This window comes from Labrus bergylta, chromosome 11, assembly GCF_963930695.1.
Source record: "Labrus bergylta chromosome 11, fLabBer1.1, whole genome shotgun sequence".
NCBI lineage: Eukaryota > Metazoa > Chordata > Actinopteri > Labriformes > Labridae > Labrus > Labrus bergylta.
The window spans coordinates 19931886-19955746 of NC_089205.1; the positions used below are offsets into that span (position 1 = coordinate 19931886).

Sequence of the window (23861 nt, forward strand, 5' to 3'; positions counted from 1 at the left end):
GGGAAAGTATTAGTACATTTAGATGGTCACTTTACATAACACCCTATGCCATCAGAGGATGAATATAGAATAAAGTGTAAGCGCTTTGAGTGGTCAAAAGACTAGAAAAGCTCTGTATAAGTACAACCATTTACCAATGTAACAATACCACGCTTTATCTGTTTTTAAAAAACTGACTGAATTCACTGAGAAAGCCATACAACTTCATCTTTCCCTTCCAAATCTTTCACTCAATCTGAATGATTGAATAAGGTAGTTCTGAAAGATTGTCATTAATACGTATTTGGGAAAAACAATTAAAAGCCATCACTTTCCATCAGTTGGAGGTTTGAGATATGTTAATATTATTTAACCCAAGCGCATATCATGTCCAATTTCATTACTTGTGATTCTACACTGAATAAATTGTACATTCACATATACTCCTTTATGAGAGGAGGGATTCTACACAGTGACTGATTCCAGATATGAAATAGATAATTCCTGGATCCACTTCCTGGATCAATAACGACTGCTCTGGGATTATGCAATTCTTAGCCTGTTTGCTTTTCTCTATTGTGAATTGCATACAATGGCTTAAATAGGATATAACAGTATTGCTTATAAACATTATAAGTGTATTTTAATTAAAATGATTGCAGTGTACCAGCTACAATCTATCTACAAAAGTGAAAACAAACAGCTCCACTGCTACACTGCCACCTCTCTTTTCCTCTCCTTGCCACCCCTCAGTTGCGCTGTAGTGGTATCTAATTTTTTTTTTTTAATGATTGAGGTGAGGAGTTGCACACCTGAAGCTTGTGCACATTTTTCATGCCACACCTCCACCCCAACCCCCACCCATAAAAAAGAAAGAGAAATCATAAATGAATATATATATTTGCAAGTAAGTCTTCTGAGATGACCATATGACCTCTTGAACCAAGGTTGTCCCAGGCTATAAATTCAGACTTACTCTCTGATTTGTGAACTACATTAGTTGCAGGATCAAGGAGTCTCCAATTTATTTTTTGTTCAAACTTGTGATTTTCTTGCTTCTATCTAGAAGAGCAGTTGTTGTTGACTGGCAAGGCCATTGCCTCTTTCTGGTTTAAGAGGAGCCATGTTTAATATTACCAGTCCCAGGCTTAAGGACATGACAGCCTGTATGTGTGTTTGCTTTACAGGCCGTCTTGGTAGCTGCCAGGTATAAGCCAGATGCATGGAACATACTCCAGCAGGCCAAATATGCCTGCCTTTGCACTCTGGGTACTTTGGGCTGATTTGGAAACTACAGTTATCTTGTGACCTCATTACTCACCTGTTGCAAGGCTCATGCTACTTGCTGCTGTAGAGAGCCACCTATTTCATCATTGGATTGGGATTGATGCTGGAGGCATCACTCATCACTCATTACTGCTGTAATGAGGTCAGCAGTAACTATTTGAGCAGAAATAAATCAGACACCACATAATTTAGTATATGAAATATTGTTTATATTTTATATACTTTATCATAGCACATGAGATGGGCTGCTGCTTCCTTTCTCATAATCTGAGGCCTGAAACAGTAACCCTTAGGTCTGGTAGAGTCTCATTACAGTTATTGTGCCGTACCTTTTGACTCTTATGAGGACAGTATACAAGAAAAGAGTGTGTAATCACTGCTGTGCAAACTAGGGCCTTGTACGTGTACCAGCATTGATTTTTGCATATAATGTTGAAAACTTCAATTGGAATCACTTTTTGAATGTTTTTTGGGGTTTGGATAAACTTCCTTTCTCTTTTACCTCAACATTAAAAAAATAATATTCAAAAGATATTACCCCTTTTTAATTACCTTTTAGTAATTGTTAATTTATTAAAATGAAACACCAACTCTATTAGATATAAGTGATCACTGCCCTCCAGGTAAGTTTTTAGGTTTTGCATAGCAGTTCTTTATTGTTTGGCCCCACCTTTGAGAGTTGTGAAATTATGCTGTGTCACCCTGTTTATGATTATTCAGTCACAGGCTTTACAGCTGTTATAAAACTCTGAACAAGAGTTTCATGTGCAGAGCAGGAGGGGTATGTCATCTGAGATGTCAGTGTGTCTGTTGTAGTATGCATTTTGTCATCAAAGTTCTTTTGCTTTATATGTGGATGTTAAAATATGAATGTATAAACTTAACTTGACCTTTTCTATTTTAGGAACTGTTTATTTCATCCCTCATCTGTTTAAGCTTTGTGAACTTGACCAAGTATATTGTGTACAGTTGAAGTGTCCAGAGCTGCTGCATCCATGTCTTGGTTCTCCTGCCTCTTTATTCTGTGGCCATCCCCCTTCCTGCTGCTTGTGGGGCTTGTTGGCAGACAGCTGGGGCTCAGGGTTGGTCTGCAGGTTGTTCAGACACTGACGTGTTCTCGGTGGGGTTCACCAAGCGACCAAGGTCTGTTCCAGGAGGGAAATGTTGTAATTGGTGGGCTCTTCAGTCTCCGCTATAATCCTTCGGCTACATACCAGGACTTTACTCAGCTGCCATACTACCAATCCTGCACTGGGTAAAATACTGAACTGTGTACTTTGTAAGCTGTACATTTACCATATTATACAATTAACAATTTGTTATTGTTTTTTTATGTTTGCAAGTACATTTGTTGTATAAATTGTTTTGATGATTTTAGTTATTTACTAAATGTTTATGTCTACAGATGATAGTTCAATAATCACTTCAAGTGATGACTGTTTTTGTCTGTCTTTGCTTGTCTCTTTTGTCTCAGTTTGGAAAACCTTCCATTGCAGTACATGTATGCTATGGTTTTTGCTCTGGATGAAATCAACCATAGTGCAACCTTGCTTCCAGGGGTGAAGTTGGGCTACGACATTCGTGATAGCTGTGGCATACACCCTTGGGCAACACAGGCAGCACTGTCACTAGTTGGAGGAGACAGCAGCAGCTGTAATTCAGCAGCACCAACAAACTATTCTGCTCGGAATAAAGAGGAGATCAGCACAAGTAGTGGTAGTGAATATGGCTTTGGTGAATGTATTGCTTATAAGAAGCAGTTAAAATGGTGACAGCATTACAGTAAAACTGCAATATTGTGTTTAAAATAGAGCCAACCTCTACTTTAGTATAACAAGTTCCTTTTATTTTACCTCACAATGTGAAAAGGTGATCAGCTCGTTCCTCTTATCATTGGTGGTTCTTCATCTGTAGCAGCCAAGACACTTGCAAAAGTCCTGGAGCCACTTTCTGTACCTTTAGTGAGTTCTATTAAAATCCTTACATTAAAATGTTTTTTTAAATCTTTATATCTCCTACTATTGAAAGCATTGGGGCCTTTCTGCTGCCCTCTTGGCAAAATGAACCAATTTACTTTAACCTGTGTCACACAGTCTAAGTGATGTAGATAACATAATGCAGTGGCTAATGACGTTAAAAAGGGTATGATATTTCAAAAAATCAGTTTTCAGGATATGTATGCTTGTATGTTTTTCTTTCTTTCAGATGAGCTACACAGCCAGCTGCTCCTGTTTAAGTGAAAGAGCTCAGTATCCAAACTTCTTCAGGACCATGCCCAGTGACATTTACCAAGCAAGAGCAATGGCACAGCTTGCCATTCGCTTCAACTGGACTTGGATTGGGGCAGTGGTAGCAAACAACGATTATGGACACATGGCAGTAAAGGTATTTTTTGTAGGATAAATGTTAAGGCATATGTAAAAGAAAGGCTTCTTAAAAACCATATATGAATATTTATTTTTTTGTTTCTTTTCTTTTTTTTTACATTTTCTCTATTCAACTCGTTATACCAGGTATTTCAGGAGGAGACTAAGGGGAAAGAGGTGTGTTTGGCATTTGTGGAAACTCTCCAAAGAGACAAAATTGTGAGTGATGCCAGACAAGCAGCACTCACAATTCAGGCCTCAACTGCCAGAGTGATTCTGGTCTTTTCCTGGTATACAGACGTGAGGGAACTATTCCTGCAACTAGCCAAGATTAATGTAAGAGACTGAAATTAAAGTGTGCATTGTGAATGCAACACAGACATTTTTTTTTAAGTTGTATGGCTTTTTAAAATCATTATTAACTTAATTGTTATATTTTCTTATTTCTGTGAATAGGTGACTGACAGACAGTTTCTGGCCAGTGAGGCTTGGAGCACCAGTAGTAATCTCCTCCAAAATCCTATCACTTCCAAAGTGGCTAGTGGTGTTCTTGGTGTTGCCATTAAAAGTTCATCCATACCTGGGTTTGAAAATTATCTACAAAGTTTAAACCCATCTTATCGCCCTGACGATAAGTTCTTAAGAGAATTCTGGGAAAAGGAGTTTGGTTGTAGTCCCGAAGCCACTAATCTGTCTGCTTCTCGAGCAAACAGGTGGCTTGTAAAGTCTTCTCTTCCACCCTGCAGTGGTACAGAGTCCCTGGAGAACGTGCAGAATCACTTGACTGACACCTCTCAGCTGAGAGTGACTTATAATGTCTACCTTGCTGTTTATGCCACAGCCCATGCCCTTCATAGCCTTCTCTCGTGCCCAAACAGCAAGAGCCATTCTGAAAACAACAGCTCCACTTGCTTCCTCCCAAAACACATCAAACCCATAGAGGTAAACAGATTCAGGCTATGTATATTACACCACTTTAAAAAGATTTTTTTTAATTGCACATGTTGCATAAGAGATGCATTTCTACTTTTAATCTGCTTGTAAACCTACTTTCAGCTGATGCAGCAGATGAGCAAAGTGAACTTCACCACACCACAGGGTGAACTGTTATATTTTCAAGGGGGCGACGTTCCAGCAAAGTATGACCTCGTCAACTGGCAGAAAACCCCTGATGGGGCACTCAAACTTGTCCTGATTGGCCGTGTTGATGGATTTAACCTTCACCTTGATGAGTCAGCTATTCATTGGAGCACAGGATCACAACAGGTGATTTAAATATTTTTAAAAACTTTGATCGGGTCAGTTACAATATTTATATTGTTTTTAAATGTTTGATCTTATTCTCAAAACATTATTGCTATTTAATTTTGCTCATTTAGGTGCCTGTTTCAGTGTGCAGTGAGAGCTGCCCCCCAGGTACCCGAAAGGCCAACAGGAAAGGAGAGCCCCTCTGCTGCTTTGACTGTATCCCATGTGCTGATGGGGAGATAAGCAATACAACTGGTGAGGGAAATACTTCATCAGATTTTTTCCTAAAACACAGCGGTGCAGTAACAGCTAAACCCTTGATAAGCAGTGCCCCTGACTTTCTACAATGCTTTACCTCATCAACAACTGTCCCTTTTAAGTTTTTCCCAGACTTTCCTTTCTTGTGTCATCTTCCTCCAGCTTCTCTTCATTGTGAGCGATGTCCATCTGAGTTCTGGTCCAATGTTGAACGAACTGCCTGCATTCCTCGTCAGCTGGACTTCCTTTCCTTTAATGAAACATTGGGCATTACTCTGACTACAGTAGCTGCATCAGGTGCTGTGGTGACAACAGCTGTGTTTGTGGTATTTCTTTGCTACCGTCAAACACCCATGGTAAGATCACTTCCTATTTTCCACATCCTTCTGCTTGTAGTTGTTTGGGATAATATATCTACTATTACAAAATGGAACTGCAATCTGGAATATTATAGTGTGCAATTTGTTTGATACCAAGTCCAACTCTCCTTTTGCAGGTGCGAGCCAACAATTCAGAACTTAGCTTCCTGCTTCTTATGTCTTTGAAGCTCTGCTTCCTGTGCTCACTGGTGTTCATTGGTCGTCCATCAATCTGGTCCTGTCAGTTCCAGCAGGCAGCCTTTGGGATCAGCTTTGTACTTTGTGTTTCCTGCCTCCAAGTCAAGACCATAGTTGTTTTGGCTGCATTTCGCTCAGCTCGGCCTGGTGCTGGAGCCTTGATGAAGTGGTTTGGTCCCAGTCAACAGAGAGGGAGTGTCTGCATATTTACAAGCATACAGGTCAGAGTTTGAATGCATTTTAAAATGGAATTATAATTTACTGATGGACTTTATAAATTGTAATCTGTATCTGTGCTCCTTTTCCTTCAAGGTTATCATCTGTATACTTTGGCTATCCCTCAACCCTCCAGTTCCTTATGCTGACCTAAAAAGCCCAGGGTTAACTGTCACCCTGAAATGTGCCATGGGCTCCGTGGTGGGCTTCCCTCTGGTTCTTGGCTACATCGGTCTTCTAGCCTGCACCTGCCTCCTCTTGGCTTTTCTTGCTCGGAAACTTCCTGACAACTTCAATGAGGCCAAACTGATCACCTTCAGCATGTTGATATTCTGTGTAGTATGGATAGCTTTTGTTCCTGCTTATGTTAGCTCTCCTGGAAAATACACTGTGGCTGTAGAGATATTTGCGATTCTTGCTTCCAGCTTTGGTTTACTTTTCTGTATTTTTGCTCCAAAGTGTTTCATCATTCTTTTGAGGCCAGAGAAAAACACAAAGAAACATTTGATGTCCAGATAACTCAGAAAATACAAAAGTAATACATGCTTCACCTAAAGTATGAGAGCCACTATAAATACAAAAAAATAATGTTATTATCAAAATGTACTCATCAGTCTTAATGTTCCTTTTTTCAACTGTGTAAAATGTTAGGATAAATTCCTGTTACTATCTGCTAGCTGCGATAAGTTTTAATGTAATATGTATATTTAAACACATAAGGTAGTGAAATAGATGTCAAACTTTTACTGATGCAACCATGTTCAGCTTTAGAAAAATAGCAACAATAAATATTTCTAAATGAATTTCTTAAGTTGTTGGGTTTTTTTCTCTCATTAACTCATCAGTCATGAAAGTTGCTTTTGCAATTTGAAAGAGCCAGAGATGTGAGAGGGGGTTATATCTTGTTGCATTTGAGAATAATGTTAAGAAAAGTAAGTAAAATTGTTGCTGAAGTAGGGATGGTATGGATGGATGGAAAAGTTAGCAGTATAGATACAGTAACAGTAGCGTTTCATTATCTCCTGAAACCCCAGACTTGTATGGCCAAGAAATGATGACAAAGAAAAAGCCACCCAGCTCTCAAGCAGCAAACTCAATCTGTGAATGTTTACATGAATAATGTTTTTGGCAGTGGTATTGGGAGAGAAGGCTTCCTGAGTTGGAAGGTGGAAAACATTTTTGAATGATCTGATGATGCTGTGTCATGATCTTTTTAGGTCATAGCAAAAAAGGCTAATTTACTGTAACATCATATAGTTCTGGCCATCTGAAACTCAGGGGCAGATAGAGAGGTTGCAATTTGTATTCACATTTGGAAGTAGTATGATACTAAATAGGAAACACTTATTGTCAAACTATCGTGATAATGTACAGTATATCTTTTTAGTGAAGATTAGTGTCTGTAGTGACCCAGAGGGTCATGCCACACTCCTTGACCTTGTGAAGTCCCTCTGGGAAGTCAGGAAGTGTGCAAAAAGCATTTATTCAGGGCGCTGGTGGCGCAGTGGTTAGTGTGCGCGCCCCATGTATGGAGGCTGTAGTCTTCCAAGCGGGCGGCCTGGCTTCAAATCCAGCCTGTGGCTCCTTTCTCACATGTCATTCCCCACTCTCTCTCTCCCTGATTTCTGACTCTATCCACTGTCCTATCTCTCCAATAAAGGCACAAAAAGCCCCCCCCCCCCCCAAAAAAAAAAGAAGCATTTATTCAAGAAAAAGGAGAATCTACACATTATTTAGAGCTGTTTTGTGGGTGTGCCAATAGCCTAGCGGTATGTTGTGCGCCACATGTGCAGAGGCTAGAGTCCTCTTTGTAGCGGCTGTGGGTTCGGGTCCAAACTCGGACGTTTGCTGCATGTCGTTCCCCACTCTTTCCTCCCAGCAATTCCTCTCTCTCTTCAGCTATTCCATCCAATAAAGGCAAAAAAGGCCCAAAAAAATAACAAAAAGAAAAAAAAAAAAATTGTTGAGCTGTTTTGTAAAAAAGAGCACAGATCTACTGATCCTAGAATCATCTGAATAGGATGAATCAATTCAAATCAGTTCTATCTTTTGTATTTATGTGCTGAGAGCATGCTGGGAAGTCTGTTTCATGCTGCACTTATATCAGCTAATCGCAGATACAGCCTCTGAATGGTCGACAGACCAAAACAAGGTGGCAGCGTCTGTTTTAGCTGAGTGAGCTATTTTACTTAAATGAATATATAAATCATCACAGATGACATTCATTTTTGGGAGGATTTGATCCATATAGTCACTAAATATACGCTGATCTTCTCAGTGGGATAGAAAAGCCCATGGATGTCGCAAAAACACACTGAGTTCGTCATCGGAAAGCTGCCGAGCTAATAAAGAGAGTGGATTGTAAAGTAAATTGCTAATCGTACGTTTCTATTTTTGGAGCTGAAGATGTAAACACAACTCCATTGTGTCATATACGACATGCTCCGACCACAGAGGGTTAAAATAGAGAAATGCCTTCAGAGTGGAGTGTTTTTATGGGCCAAGAATCACTGTCACAGACAACTGTGATTGCACAGAACTTCATAAGTTGTACAATAATGAAGCTCAGTACTGTATTTACTGATTTCTGACTAATTAATATTTTATATAAAAATGATGTTTTGGTCTTCCCTCTGGCTGCTATTTACGCCCCTGAAGTCCCAGCAAAAAGAAAAAAAATCTTGTGCAAACTGACATCATTATTTCACTGGCATAATCATCTAATCAAAAAAGCACAGATGAGCTGCTTATTAAAGGTCATTATTCATCACTGCCTACAACCACTAACTCCCCCCCTCCCCCCCTACATTACTTCTTCATGTTCTCTACATTGACTGTCTATGTATTATCCCAATGAAAAAGCAATAGTTAATTGCTCTAGTAAAGTAATGACATAATGTTGATGTACACTGTAAGTCTTGCAACTGTGGATTGCATTTGTGCTACATTTTTGTCTGATGATGTCTAACATGTAGAGACTACAGTTACAGTTAGCAGGAACTGTATAACAGTGATTAAAGAATTACATATTAAAAAGTATGAAGTAATATATAACCTGAACAGGACAAATGCTATAGATCATGAATGATAATGAATAATAATATATTGGTTAGCAACTTCTAATTCACACACATATACTAGCTTCCTACATAAATCAAAATCATTTGCAATAATGCTGTTGATGTTTTTCTCTCACTCTTGAGAGGAGTGATTTGGGCTTATGTGCCAGTGCCATGGTGTTTACTCGTGTGCACAGCGGCTTAGGTTTATTATAAAAACTCACATTAACAGTTCAACTGTTCAAAGGAGGAGGGGATTGCTTAACTGGTTAGACATCCTGTTGTTGCAATTTGTCTTGGTTATCTGGTGTTTGAATATATATGCCTGGAATTTCAATGTGTTTCTTTTCTCAACAGGTGGAAAAAAGGTGAAAACATTTCACCTTTAAGTGCTACATTGAGTTTTTTTTTTTATTTGACTTTTTTATTGCAGCAACTTTCAATATATTTCCTTCCTTTATGCAAAGTGTCCAGACCAGCTGCATCCATGTCTTGGTTCTCTTGCCTCTTTACTCTGTGGCCCTCCTCATCCCCATTCCTGCTGCTTATGTGGCTTGGGGGCAGACAGCTGGGGCTCAGGGTTGGTCTGCAGGTTGTTCAGACACTGACTTGTTCTCGGTGGGGTACACCCAGCAATCAGGGTCTGTTCCAGGATGGAGATGTAGTCATCGGTGGGCTCTTCAGTCTCCATTACCAACCTCCAACTATAGAAAATGATTTCACTCAACTGCCACACTACAGACCTTGCACTGGGTAAAACTCTCAACTGTATTATTTACTGTGAAAACTGTGGTATGAGGATTTATTAGAGTATACTGTATATACTGTATGCTTGCATAATTTGTCTTTAAAATTGACTGAGCAATCGTGACTTACTAAAAAGAATCTCCATGACTGATGCTTATGTTACCCCTTCTCGTCTGTTATCTCAGTTTAGAGCATGTTCCATTGCAGTACATATATGCTATGGTGTTTGCAGTGGAGGAAATCAATAATAGCACAACACTGCTACAAGGTGTAAAGCTGGGATACAGCATTTTTGATAGCTGTGGCAGACCACCATGGGCTCTACAGGCAGCACTTTCACAGACTGGAGGAGACAGCACAAGCTGCATTTTAAATGATACTTCAGATTACTCTGCAATGTACAGAGAGGGATATGGAGAAAGAAGAGGTAGCTTGTTGTGTTTACATATCTCTTCCTGTAACAACTAAATCAAATGATGAAAACACAAAGCTTTTTTTAAAGAATGGCAACATATTGTGGTTCTCTAGTTGTCGCTTTACAAACCTCTAATTTTGCCTTTTAATGACGTCAACAGGTGATCATCCTGTTCCCTTGATCATTGGGGGTGCTTCATCTGTAACAGGCCAGATACTCTCCAGAATGCTTGGGCCACTGTCTGCACCTTTAGTAAATTTTGGTTTGGATACTGCATTAACACTGTTATCTGATCTCTTTATTTTCTGGTTACTTGTGCCCTCTTTTAATATCTTGAGACAAGGCACTGTTTGGTGTTACACTCTCTCACTCTCTCTCTCTCTGAAAGCTTGATTTACTCTATATTGAAAGTTTCCTCCTAGGCAGGAAATAAACTCAACAGCTTTACGAGATGAAGGAAAATGACAGACTGGAAATTCTAATCAGAATATCTTTGATTCAATGTTTCATAAAAGGCCCTTTGAGGATCTTTTCATTTGTGTATCTTTGGCAACCCCTGTGCACAAGGTGGTATATCTTATCTCTTTACTTATCTTGTTCTGGACATGCATAACATTTTTATTTTTATTTACTTTGACTGTATTTTAATAGTCAAAGTATCACTCAGCATGTTTGTCAGCTGTGGAAAATGTGAGAAATAGTCAGTTCATGCAAGACTGCTGTTAAATGCCTCGTCTCATACAGCTGTGGTTTCATTCATTTAACAAAACTGTAGCTTATAGAAATAGTCAGTCTTTATACAGATCGGTTTATTTTCTTTTTAGCTCTTGAAGCAGCATCAATATCAATTGGGATTTGTTTCCTTATCAGCTAAAAAACTCCTAACAGGCTCTTTAAATATAACTATGATTCAACTTTTTTTACTTTCAGATAAGCTACTTGGCAAGTTGCCCCTGTCTGAGTGATAGACTTCAGTTTCCTAATTTCTTCCGGACCATCCCTTCTGACATTTACCAAGCAAGAGCTATAGCACAGCTTGCCATTCGCTTCAACTGGAATTGGATTGGGGCAGTGGTAGCAAACAACGATTACGGACACATGGCAGTAAAGGTGTTTTGTTTCATAGATATTCTTAGCATGTCAGCGTTTCAAATATATATACAGTATACATCAATAATTCACTTTCTTGTTATTTTAAGTTATTTGAATAAGTTACATGCTTATTATACTTGTCTCTGTCAGGTATTTCAGGAGGAGACTCGGGGGAAAGAGGTGTGTCTGGCATTTGTAGAAACTCTCCAAAGAGACAAAATTGTGATTGATGCCAGACGAGCAGCACTCACGATTCAGGCCTCAACTGCCAGAGTGATTGTAGTCTTTTCCTGGTATACAGACGTGAGGGAACTATTCCTGCAACTAGCCAAGATTAATGTGAGTGACATTAACTAAAGTATACTGAATAAAAAATGCATAAGTGGGAAATATATATACTGTATAATGCCAGTGAAAGAGCGTGAGAGATTGTGACTTTCCTTTTTTATTTCCAGGTGACTGACAGACAGTTTTTGGCCAGTGAAGCTTGGAGCACCAGTAATGATCTTCTTCAAGATATGGTCACAAGAAAAGTGGCAAATGGTGTTCTTGGCGTTGCCATTCGAAGTTCAACTATGCCTGGATTTCAACAATATCTTTCGAGATTGAACCCAATAAGTCGTCCTGGGGATGACTTCTTAAGAGAATTCTGGGAAAAGGAGTTTGGTTGTAGTCTTGAAGCAGCAGATCAATCAGAGTCTCAAGCAAACAGGTTGCTAGTAAAGTATTCTCTTCCACCCTGCAGTGGTACAGAGTCCCTGGAGAGGATACGCCATCCTTTTACTGACATCTCTCAGCTGAGGGTGACTTATAATGTCTACCTTGCTGTTTATGCTGCAGCGCATGCCCTTCATAGCCTTCTCTCATGCCCTGATATGGACAGCTTAATAAAAACTAACACCTCCACCTGCTCTTCTTTAAAACTCATGAAACCCATTAAATCCATAGAGGTAAGCAACGCTATAGCCTTCCTCTGAGAAAGGGTCGTTACCCTTTAACAATTAATGCTTTTAAAATGAGATGACCAATTTTCATGAAAATGATGACTAAAAATGTAAATGCATTATTTAAAGAAGACTGTATTACCATTTGTATAATAATAATTTGATCATCTCCTAGGTTTTGCAGCACCTGGAGAATGTAAATTTCACCACACCACAGGGTGAACTATTTTATTTCGAAGGAGCAGATATTCCACCCAAGTATGACCTTGTCAACTGGCAGAAAACCACTGGGGGGTCACAAAAACTTGTCTTAATTGGTGGTGTGGATGGGTTTGACCTCCATCTTGACGACTCAGCTATTCAGTGGAGCACAGGATCTAATCAGGTTTAACGTGAAAATAATTTCCATTCAGATTTTTTACAAATTTCAATTCAATAAATTGTTGCTTTAGAAAACGTATATTAGTTCATTGAGAACATTAGTTGCCATATTGTTCAGGTGCCTATTTCAGTGTGCAATGAGAGCTGCCCCCCAGGTACCCGAAAGGCCAACAGGAAAGGTGAGCCTCTCTGCTGCTTTGACTGTATCCCATGTGCTGATGGGGAAATAAGCAATGAAACTGGTAAGGAAATTTAAATATCAAATATCAGATACCTGTGTCAAATAGCCTCCAAAATGCAGTAAAACTGCTTAAGCTCACTTGCACTTTCTCCCTCTTGGTGTTACTACTGTCTTGTCCCCTCTCTCTTCTTTTTTCTTTTACAGGTTCTCTTCATTGTGAGCGATGTCCATCTGAGTTCTGGTCCAATGACGAACGAACTGCCTGCATCCTTCGTCAGCTGGACTTCCTTTCCTTTAATGAAACATTGGGCATTACTCTGACAACAGTAGCTGCATCCGGTGTTGTGGTGACAACAGCTGTGTTTGTGGTATTTCTTTGCTACCACAAAACACCCATGGTAAGATCACAACTTCATGTAATGGAGAATACTTTGTATTTTCAATATCCTTAGTTGTTACAAATTAATCTCAACTCTCTTTTTTAGGTGCGAGCCAACAATTCAGAACTCAGCTTCCTGCTTCTTCTGTCCCTGAAGCTCTGCTTCCTGTGCTCACTGGTGTTCATTGGTCGTCCATCAATCTGGTCCTGTCGGTTCGGGCAGGCAGCATTTGGGATCAGCTTTGTTCTTTGTGTTTCCTGCCTCCAAGTCAAGACCATTGTTGTTTTGGCTGCATTCCGCTCAGCTCGGCCTGGTGCTGGAGCCTTGATTCGGTGGTTTGGTCCGAGCCAACAAAGAGGCAGTGTCTGCCTTCTTACTTGTATACAAGTAATTCAACTTAAACTGTTTATTCAATCTTTAAATTAAGCCCAGTATAGTACATGTTACATCAAATAAATTACTCTCTGTTTATATTTAGATTATCATCTGTACCACATGGTTGTCCATCAGTCCTCCAGTGCCTCGACGTGATCTGGGTTTCCAAGGATCAAAGGTCACGCTAGAGTGTGCCATGGCCTCTGTGGTGGGATTCTCTCTGGTTCTTGGCTACATTGGCCTGCTGGCCTGCACCTGCCTCCTCTTGGCTTTTCTCGCTCGTAAACTCCCTGACAACTTCAATGAGGCCAAACTGATCACCTTCAGTATGCTGATATTCTGTGCCGTGTGGGTAGCTTTTGTTCCTGCGTATGTAAGCTCTTCTGGAAAATACACTGTTGCTGTTGAGATATTTGCAATTTTGGCTTCTAGCTATGGTTTACTTTTATGTATTTTTACTCCAAAGTGTTTCATCATAGTTTTTAGGCCAGAGAAAAACACCAAGAAAAACCTAATGACCAGGTAGCACATATACATTATCCATGTTCTTAACTAAGCTAATAAAATGCTACAAATACACTTTACTGTAACTTTTATGGGTCCTATTAGTGATCCTCGTCTTTGAATATTTAACGATCATACGTCATTCAATTGAATATAAAAATATTAATAGAATTATATTATAATTATTAATTATTATAGAAATAAACAATAACTAAGTTACTAATTGCTAAAAGGATATCTGCTATTAATTGCCAGAAGGCTCTATCTGTTCTCTCAAAGCAAACTTTTTAGCTTATTTTGAAGGAAACACAAGACTCTTTTCCTTGATGAATACTTTGGACTGCTTTCCAATTTGTTGCATTGTCACTGCTTTGAATTTTTTTTCAGATGACACCTGTACAAACCTTATAGTGCTGTTTTAGCCCATTACTGTACATATAGATTGTTTTAGCTGCTTCCCATGCACTGGTGCCATCCCAGTTCTACACTTTACCAATGAGTGGCATGGCAAATGCATGTCCTGATTTTGAACAGTCCCTGTTCTGGTTTTAACCAACCAAAACAATACATGGTGCTTGCTACACTGATCTGTCTTTATGTCAATCAGTGTCGTTGCCAAGGCTGTTGCTGTTTTAACCAATAGAGAAACATCCCTAATGCACAACAAGTCTAGGTCCAAAACGGATTTTTCTGTACATGTGTCAATCAATCTCGGGGTTGTGGCTGTTGTTAAGCTAGCCTACCTTATCATTCAAACAGGACCTTCATAACAACAGGTGAGCTTGCTGTCATCCTGAAAAGATAGTCTGCGTTTTCCAAAGAGCTCCAGGAGAGTTATAGCTTCTTTGATCGAAGTGGTTTCGTTCTATTATGATATGGCACTAGCTAATGCCACATAGCCAGAATTTAGCATTGCATATATGTAAAACAAAAAGGAATCTCTGAAAACATGTAAGCTAATAGGTAACTACAGTATGATATGTTTGGCAAAGCAATTTGTTACTCAACATGTAGTGAACAACCAACACAAATAAATAATAATTCTTGGCCTCTGCTTCTTCTTCTGATTCTGACTCACTGGCTCAATAGAGTACACCTGATCAGTGCATGTGCAAAAACCTCCTGCTGTTAATTTTGGTATGCATGTTAACAGGTTGAAGTAGCCACACAGTCTGTTTGAACTGTGCTGTCCAGCCACAGTTCATGGGCTTCACGCTGTGAAAATGATCTGTTGTAATACTGCAAGAAGGTACTGATTTGCAGTGATTGCCAAATTTGAGAAGTTCAACACATCACGGTTAATCCATCTCTGCATTACTGTTTGATCATGCAAATTAAAAACCAACAGTGGCTAGAAAAGATATTGAATCATATTACCTGCAAATTATATTTTATTGTTTTTCACAGATCCAAAAATGAACACTCATATCACAAGTTGCAGCTGAACACCCACAATACATTTTGAAAATTATCATTTAAACTGGGTGATTTACTTCATTATTTCACAACTGTGTTATCTCAAAGTAAAAAGTGGTTGGTGGTCAAATGAATGGGTAAGATGACAATTAGTGTTTGATATGAAGGCAGCCCGATACCAGAAGGTATCATACCAGTTGGTAATCCTCACAAACGACTAGAACATTAACAAAAATAAAAAAATAAAAAAATATCCAACACATTGATGACATTCCAATTGTTGCTTTCATTTTTTTTAATCAATGGTTTGGTTCAAATTAGAAAATAAAAGTTTGAATTCGTCCAATTTATGACATGAAACATCTGGAAATCCATACATAAACATAAGTTTCACCTGATCTAACTTGAATGATTGTCTAAAGAAGTGCCTTTCTAAAAAAACATCTTGTTTTTGTCTAATATAACATTTCAGTATTTATTACTTTTACGAATTGGTGTTTCCTCTCCCCATGATGGCTTTTTTTGTGTTCCTCTCTGGTCTCAGCAGGATTATGTAACATTTGGGTCCAAACAGTGCCACCAACAGGCCAAAACTGGAGGCTAGAATGGCAAATATTTCCACTGCATCTGCATATTTTCCTGGTGAGTTGACATAAGCAGGGACAAAGGCCACCCACACAGCACAGAAAATAAGCATACTGAAAGTGATGAGTTTGGCCTCATTGAAGTTGTCAGGAAGATTCCTTGCCAGAAATGCAAGCAGGAAGCTGAGGATTGCCAGAAAGCCAATGTAACCCAATAAGACAACAAAGCCAATGGTGGACCCAACAACACATTCATACACTATCTTGTCATTATAGTATTTGGTGTTCTTATGTGGAGATGGTGAGGAGATGACAATCCAGACAGTGCAAATTACTGCCTGAATAAAAGTAAGAACCAGGACTGTCCCTCTCTGTTGCATGGCACCAAACCACTTGAGAACAGCTCCACCTCCTGGCTTGGAGGCCTTGAACACAGCAAGAACCACCATAGTTTTCACCAGAATACATGAGACACAAAGCACAAAGATTATGCCAAATGCTGCATGTCTGAACTTGCACGTCCATAATCTGGGGTGGCCGATAAACAGAAGTGAACACAGGAAACATAGTTTAAGTGACACTAGGAGGAGGAAACTCAGTTCTGTATTGTTGGCTCGTACCATGGGTGTGCTGCGATGATGGATGAAGATTACCAGGACGACAGAACAGAGAAATGTGCCCAGCAATGAGGCAGTTGTCAAGCAGATACCCAACGGCTCATGAAAAGAGAGAAACTCGGTCTTCTTAGGCACACAGATGTCATGCTTTGGGCTGGACCAGAAGTCCTCTGGACAACTTGTGCACTCTATGGAGTCTGAAAAAAGGGGAAGTAAGTGAGGTTAATTGTTTTGTAAAAAGAACAATTTTCTAAAAGACAATACAGAAATATATTAAGCATGAAAACCCACCAGTTGTATTGCTGATTTTCCCCTCAGAACAAGGGACACAGTCGAAACAGCATTCAGGTTCCCCTTTCTTTCTGGCCATGCGGGTACCTGGAGGACAGCTCTCAGTACATACTGACTGAGGTGGCTGTGTGGAAAAAATACATTTGTGAATATATATTACTCAATCTGGCTTATATTTGCAGTCAATGTTATCTGTATAATCAGAAATTACCTTTTTTGTAATAAAGTTCCAAAAGATTTTTTCTTCATCAATTTTAAGAACTTCACCTTTGAAATCAGACCTCTTAACATCACCCACATTTTGAACTTTAACTTTTCCATCAGGGAGCCACAGCCAGTTGATGACATCATAGATTGGTAGCACATCTCCATTCTCATCAAATGAAACTTGATCACCAAATGATGTGGTGAAGTTAACCTTTTGTAAATAATGAACAAGCTACAAATGAAAAACAGAAACAAAGGGAGTATTAAGGACTCAAACTAAACAAAGGTTTATCCCACTATTCAGTGATGTTCAACTTGTCATTCATTTTTATCTTTTCATTCTATCTCTATATTTCTATACAAAATAAATAATTAAAACAAAACACAAAATATAGTAACTAATGATTGAGCATCTATCAATGAAAACAAAGGTAGAGTTTAAAGTGATATCACACCTGCCATGGCTCCAAAGTTTGAAAATTGGCACAGCTGTGCCCACTGAAAGGCCCTCTCCCTGGCTCACACTTCATCACATCATCAAGGGCATACGCTAGAGAATACACAGCTTTGTAAATATTGTACTCAGGCCTGAGGTTTGACACATCTAAAAAATCGCTCTCAACATTTTGTATGTCTTCTTCTCCATTGCAGAGTGTTTCCCCAGCTTTCAGCCAACCCGGTGAAGCAAATTTACACCGAAATGTGGATTCCCAAAACTGCCTCACCTGAAATGCAGTATATCATAAAATTAATTTGTATTAACAGATATAACGCAAATAAAAGTCAATCAATAACTATTTATTTTAAAACAAATTGTTCGTGAACTCCCACCATGCTTGTTCCAGAGCTGTCATTGTTAACTTTGTCAGGATGTATTTGTATTAAAAACTCCTTCAGTCCTGGTATTTCCCCTCGACGGATGCCAATGCCGAGCGTGCCCTTCAGGTACGGCATGAGTTCGGGTGTTTGAAGCACAGTAGATGCTGTCCAGGCTTCACTTGCTATCCACTGTAGGCCTGTCACATTCTGCCTAAGCACCTGTGTGTAGCATTATTTAGAGTTTAGCGACATTAGCACAGATATTAAAAGAGTCTATTGAAATGTAAAGGAGCAGTCACTGATAATACATGTCATATCATATCTTACTTTTCATGCGTATTGGTTTTTGTTTTGCTTTCTAAAAGTGCTCAACATTGTGAAATTCACAACTGGCTTCCATAGTTTTTTTGTAACTTTCCTTGATAACCTGATTTCATTTATTCTAATTATTCGAGTTTGTTATAATTATTTCAACTGCATGAGATTAGTCCTGTCATAATTGCAGAAAAATGTTAAACTAAATTGTTAATCCTTTTATTTTTCGAACACTTAGCATTTTAAATAGTATATAAAGTATTTTTATTCTAACCTCTGCCATAAGATGTATCATGTGAAACTCCTGTGCAAAAACCATAACCACACGGGCTGTGGATGTCTTCATCACATCAACAATCCTACTAAGTTTAGTTGGGTCACTGTCCCAGGGCAAAACTTCTAAGTAGGCCAGACAACCTCCACTGGATTGAGTCAGATCAGATTGGAAGGATCGAGCAACATGGAGACCATAGTCATCATCACTGACTAGCAGGCCGACCCAAGTCCAGCTGAAGTGTTGCAGAATCTGTATCATTGCACGCACCTAATACAACATATTGTATTAGACCAGTAAACTCATTTAAATGACATACACAATAAACAGAAATTTTGGTGATACACATACAGTAAATTTTCAATTTAATATAACTGAATACATATCCTTCACACTAAAATCATACATGTGAAAAAAAGATTGAGTAAAAATTGTCTTGTGTTATTTGTCATGTCAGTTTCTTCAAGCTTACTGTGAATGAAACTGACAAATATTGCTATTCTCATTGCGATAAAAAGGATTCACCTGGAAAGCATCACTTGGGATTGTTCTAAAGAAGGATGGGAACCGTTGCCGATGACTAAGGCAGGAACAAGTGGAAAAATAACTCACCTATAAAGGAACATACAGTTTTTGACACCCTTTTAAGATAATCATATATTAAGAATACCTCACTTCAGACATTACATTAATAAACATTAAATAAACATACTTAAAAACCAAAAAAAAAAAGACAGAGAAACTTACAATAGGCATTTTGTATAAACCCAGCACATTGGAAGTGGCAATGGAAAATGTAGAGGCAGAATCACCAACTATCCCCATGACTGGAGGGGTCCCTAAGCAGTTCTCCTCAAACACATAGTGCTTTTCTCTGCCACTGGCAAGTGATAATCCACCACTGAATCCAATGATAAGTGCACCACAGTTGTCATACAGACTGTATCCTAGAGTCACATTAGGTAACAGATCGGAGCTCCTGTTGATCTCATCAATAGCAAAGGCCATGGTCATTGCATACCTGAACCCTATAGTGTCAAACCTAACACACACAGTATAAAGATTAAAAAACGAAAATAATAAATAATAAGCAGAGTATTCAAAGTAAATATTGCAAGAACTAGCTGGATATTTATCAAAAAGCACTATGATGATAACATATTACAATTTCAATGTTATACTTTAAACATGTTTTACAGCACTGTCCTTATATTGATACAATAATCAAACAAAACAATTAACACAGATGCTTTCTGTCTGCTACATTTGTGAAACCTACCTTTTGCAGATGGGCCATTGTGGCTCTGAGGTGTAAGTCCACTCAGGGAAAACAGAGGAATAGTGCACCTCAAACAGCCCACCAAGAACCACATCTCCAGGCATGTGCATTTCATTAAGTTGAAACTTTCTCTGTAATTTACAAGATAAAGAAAAAGAGTTAGATACAGAGTGGAAGGAGAAGAGGTACAAATAAACCAAGATAAAAAAATATGTGTTAAGAAAAGCTCCCATATCTGCCCTCCTCCCTTTACAACTGGTTCCCTTCTTCATACAGAGTTATCTTTATATGCAGGGCATTTAATCCCAATGCACACTATCCTTTATTGTTCAATTCTTTATAACACCAGCCATCTGGGTTTTGGATATGGGGGCAGGACATTAAAACACATAACAAATTGTGTGCTGTGGCAAACAGGTAGAATTGAGGAGGGCCTAAAACCACCTGGCAAACAACTAAAACACACCCCCCATCTCAGTCAACTCACCCACAAATATTGAATTATGCTAATGTTTTTTTTTTTTTAAAGATTTGTTTTTGGGCTTTTGTGCCTTTATGTAGAGAGATAGGACAGTGGATAGAGTTGGAGGCCAGGGAGAGAGAGTGGGGACTGAAATGCGGGGAGAGGGCCACGGGCAGAACCTGGGCCGCCCACTTGAGACAACAGCCTCAATACATGGGACGCGCGCCCTAACCATTGCGCCACCAGAGCGCCCTGGATGATGCTAAAGTTTATTGCACCTTTCTTTTTAATACAAATTAATAATAATAATAATTTAGACTTTTATTTATAGCGCTTTTATAAATACGATGTTTCTGAGATGGAACAAAGTTGTTTTGGTGATGTGTTTGATGTGTTGGCCTCAGGACAGGGTTTGATCAAAGATGACACCGAGGTTACAGATGTGGGGGGAAGGGAGCACTGTGGATCCATCGATGGAGAGGGATAAGTTGTTGGTGGATTTGGTGATGCATTTGGTGCAGATGATGATGACTTCTGATTTGGTCACAGTTGAGTTTGAGAAAGTTGGTTTGAAGACAGGATTTTATTTCTATGATGCAGTCAGTGAGGATTGAGTGAGTGACAGGAGTTATGGATTTGGCAAAGCGGTTAAACTGAAGTCCATGGCGGTGGATTATGTGACCCAGGGGGAGCATGTACATGATGAAGAGGAGGGGTCCAAGAACTGAACCTTGGGGAAGATCTTGGGAGAGAGGAGCAGTGGGAGATTTGCATTGGTTTATGCTGATGAACTGATATCTGTCAGAGAGCTATGACTTGAGCCAGGAGAGAGCAGTGCCGGTGATGTTGAAAGTGGTTTCAGGGCCTTACAGGTTAAGGGGGGCAGCTGAAAGGAAGGGGCCAGGTTGTTGTAGATGGTCTATATTTCTGTTTGGAAGAATGACAGAAAGGAGGTGTATTTGTTGCTGTGAAGGAATAGGAACAGTCCAGATGGTTGAGGAGTTTGTTCATTGTGGAGAATAATGCTTTGGGGCTTTTGTTTTGTAGTCTATCCAATTAAAGTTAACCAAGAAGCAGAGTGGGCGAGTAACATTATTACTGTAACTAAGTCTTTTGAAGTTTGTTTTCAGGCTGACTGGAAATTTTCAGGAAATTTTCAAGAGTGCATGAGTGAAAAGTGTAAAAATGTGAGAAATTCAAACGCAACAATAAATCCAGGAAATACTTAGAAAACCAACGCAAGCACAATAAAGACAAATCATTAATCTCTACAGTAATGGATTTAGAAGGGAGGCCAATGTTAACAACTGAAGACATTAACAATATTTTCAGATAATTCTATGGCAAATGATACTCCTGTGACAAGGAACTGTAACCATCAGACATTGACTCCTTTCTAGAAAGCCTTAACCTTCCCAAATTAACAAAGGATCAAGCAAATGACTTAGAAAAACCATTCACACAAAATGAATATTTTATAGCACTAAATCAAATGCCAAACAATAAATCACCAGGTCCAGATGGCTTCCCTGCTGAATTTTATAAACATTTTTGGAGCACAATCTCGACACTATTCATTAAAGTGTGTCAAGAAACTCAGCATACATCTAAAATTCTGCAAAACATGAACACAGCCATCCTCTCATTGTTACCAAAGCCAGATAAAGACCCAACACAATGCTCTAACTATCGTCCAATATCACTTATTAACACAGATATTAAAATAATAAGTAAAGCTCTATCCATTCACATTGAAAATAAAATCCCTCTCATAATACACCCTGATCAAACTGATTTCATTAAAGGTAGGCATTCCTCTGACAACATGTGCAGACTTTTTAATCTAATAAATATCTCAAAATTAAACAATTTAAAGACCATCATTGCCTCACTTGATGCTGAAAAAGAATTTGACAGAGTAAACCGCACATTCTTATTCGCAACACTTAAAAAATTTGGTTTTGAAGAACTGTTTATCAACTGGATCAAGACACTATACACTTCAGCCATGGCTACAGTCATAACCAATGGCATAACCTCAGCTCCATTTGCTTTGCATAGGGGAACAAGACAGGGATGCCCACTTTCCCCATCACTCTTCGTTATATTCATTGAACCTCTTGCTGCAGCTATCCGCCAGAATGATAATATCCAAAGTATCCACATCTCCAACACCCATCACAAGATAAGTCTTTATGCAGATGATATTCTACTGTACCTCCAATCCACATCCAACTCACTACAAGAATCCAACAAGCTCATTAACAAGTTTGCAAAGATATCAGACTATGCAATAAATTGGACAAAATCTGCAATTCTCCCACTATGTGGACAAGACTGGATGGCTTTAATCCAAAATATACCAACTCCATTATCTGTTGATACCATTAAATATTTAGGCATACACATATCAGCTAACCTGTCAGAGTAGTTCAAATTAAATTTCACCCCTCTGCTTAAAAACATAAAGGAAGACCTAACCCGCTGGATGAAGCTGCCACTCTCTGTTACAGGTAGAATAGCTGCAGTCAAAATGATAATATTACCAAAAATAAATTATCTCTTTTCAATGATCCCAACAAGTTCTATTGGAAAAATAAAAAAAACAAGGATTAAACTCAATACACTGCAAAAAAGTAAAGACACAGGAGGACTAGAGGCACCTAATTTTCAGTTCTACTTCCTCGCAAACCAATTACAGTACATCACCAAATGGATTAACTATAAAACACAAAACTATTCATGGACAGAAATAGAACAAACCCAATGTAAAGATACTATATCATTATCAGACTTACCATTCCTGAACACAAGCCTTAAACGTCACAATTGCTTCAAAATGAATGCCATTTCTACAACTTTGACAGCTTGGTAGAGAATCATCAAAATTACCAAATCTACACTGGCTCCCTGTAAATGTAACCCCAGCCCAACTCTGATTTTACATTAAACAATTCACCTCTCAACTTTGTCACTTGGAAAGAAAAGAAAAGAACCTAGATCACATCTTTTATGATAACAACCTCATCTCATTTGAAAACCTTGTAAGAAATTATGGCATTAGTACTGACCAGTACCTTCAATATCTACAGTTAAAATCTGTTCTCAAATCCAAAATCAATACCACAAGCAATTACCTACGACCTCCAGCACTGGTAGAAGAAATACACAAGATCAAAGGCACAAAAAAGTATTATCTAAACTATATAAACTTTTATTAAAATTGGATACAACAACATCACTTCCTATTCAAAAATGGGAGAACGACCTGTTGATCAACCCTAATGCCGAATACTGGTCTCATATCTGTCAGAACACTTTCACAATGTCCAAAAATACTAACTTACAATTAATTTAATACAAGGTATTACAAAGAGCTCATCTCACCCAACATAAAATATACAAAATGGGACTTATAGGTTCAGACATTTGATCATCCTGCACACTCAACTCAACAGACAACTATTATCATGCGATGTGGGATTGCCCCCCTGTACGTACCTTCTGGGAGGGGGTCATTGACAGATTGTCCAATCTTTTGGGGTGCAGCCTTCCATTATCACCTTTACTGTGCTTACTGGGAGACTTGTCAGTAATCAACCCAGCA

General features: G+C 38.8%; 3 protein-coding genes across 5 annotated transcripts in view; 2 read left to right on the top strand and 1 right to left on the bottom strand.

Annotated features, from left to right (window-relative positions):
* Nucleotides 1-2052: 2052 nt before the first annotated feature.
* Nucleotides 2053-6714, top strand: LOC109998918 (extracellular calcium-sensing receptor-like). The gene is made up of 11 exons (XM_065960743.1): nucleotides 2053-2521; nucleotides 2741-2982; nucleotides 3136-3227; nucleotides 3472-3651; nucleotides 3780-3968; nucleotides 4089-4574; nucleotides 4689-4898; nucleotides 5012-5135; nucleotides 5301-5494; nucleotides 5635-5916; nucleotides 6008-6714. The coding sequence occupies exons 1-11, from the start codon at nucleotides 2262-2264 to the stop codon at nucleotides 6428-6430; spliced, it is 2682 nt and encodes an 893-aa protein (XP_065816815.1). The 5' UTR covers nucleotides 2053-2261; the 3' UTR covers nucleotides 6431-6714.
* Nucleotides 6715-9276: 2562 nt separating this feature from the next.
* Nucleotides 9277-15019, top strand: LOC109980074 (extracellular calcium-sensing receptor-like). The gene is made up of 10 exons (XM_065960478.1): nucleotides 9277-9723; nucleotides 9903-10102; nucleotides 10284-10384; nucleotides 11063-11563; nucleotides 11680-12174; nucleotides 12353-12553; nucleotides 12668-12791; nucleotides 12935-13128; nucleotides 13216-13497; nucleotides 13589-15019. The coding sequence occupies exons 1-10, from the start codon at nucleotides 9458-9460 to the stop codon at nucleotides 14009-14011; spliced, it is 2787 nt and encodes a 928-aa protein (XP_065816550.1). The 5' UTR covers nucleotides 9277-9457; the 3' UTR covers nucleotides 14012-15019.
* Nucleotides 15020-15671: 652 nt separating this feature from the next.
* The window catches only part of LOC110005070 (uncharacterized), a 50108-nt gene continuing 41918 nt past the window's right edge, over nucleotides 15672-23861 (bottom strand). For 2 of the 3 annotated variants that reach the window (XM_065960228.1, XM_065960231.1), the window contains 9 exons: nucleotides 19792-19922; nucleotides 19260-19554; nucleotides 19038-19124; nucleotides 18513-18782; nucleotides 17936-18142; nucleotides 17560-17829; nucleotides 17109-17336; nucleotides 16898-17021; nucleotides 15672-16803 (listed from right to left, as the gene is read on the bottom strand). In XM_065960228.1, the coding sequence (XP_065816300.1) occupies nucleotides 15890-16803; nucleotides 16898-17021; nucleotides 17109-17336; nucleotides 17560-17829; nucleotides 17936-18142; nucleotides 18513-18782; nucleotides 19038-19124; nucleotides 19260-19554; nucleotides 19792-19922 (2526 nt within the window). In that variant the 3' untranslated portion in view covers nucleotides 15672-15889. The remainder of the gene's footprint in view (nucleotides 16804-16897; nucleotides 17022-17108; nucleotides 17337-17559; nucleotides 17830-17935; nucleotides 18143-18512; nucleotides 18783-19037; nucleotides 19125-19259; nucleotides 19555-19791; nucleotides 19923-23861) is intronic. The other variant, XM_065960229.1, reaches the window with a different exon arrangement.

Coding starts and splice junctions, on each gene's coding strand:
- LOC109998918 (XM_065960743.1), top strand. CDS start 2,262: ATGTCTTGGTTCTCCTGCCTCTTTATTCTGTGGCCATCCCCCTTCCTG. Junction 5,136..5,300: donor GGAGATAAGCAATACAACTG/GTGAGGGAAATA, acceptor ATCTTCCTCCAG/CTTCTCTTCATTGTGAGCGA. Junction 5,917..6,007: donor GCATATTTACAAGCATACAG/GTCAGAGTTTGA, acceptor TTTTCCTTCAAG/GTTATCATCTGTATACTTTG.
- LOC109980074 (XM_065960478.1), top strand. CDS start 9,458: ATGTCTTGGTTCTCTTGCCTCTTTACTCTGTGGCCCTCCTCATCCCCA. Junction 10,103..10,283: donor CATTTTAAATGATACTTCAG/ATTACTCTGCAA, acceptor GCCTTTTAATGA/CGTCAACAGGTGATCATCCT. Junction 13,498..13,588: donor GCCTTCTTACTTGTATACAA/GTAATTCAACTT, acceptor GTTTATATTTAG/ATTATCATCTGTACCACATG.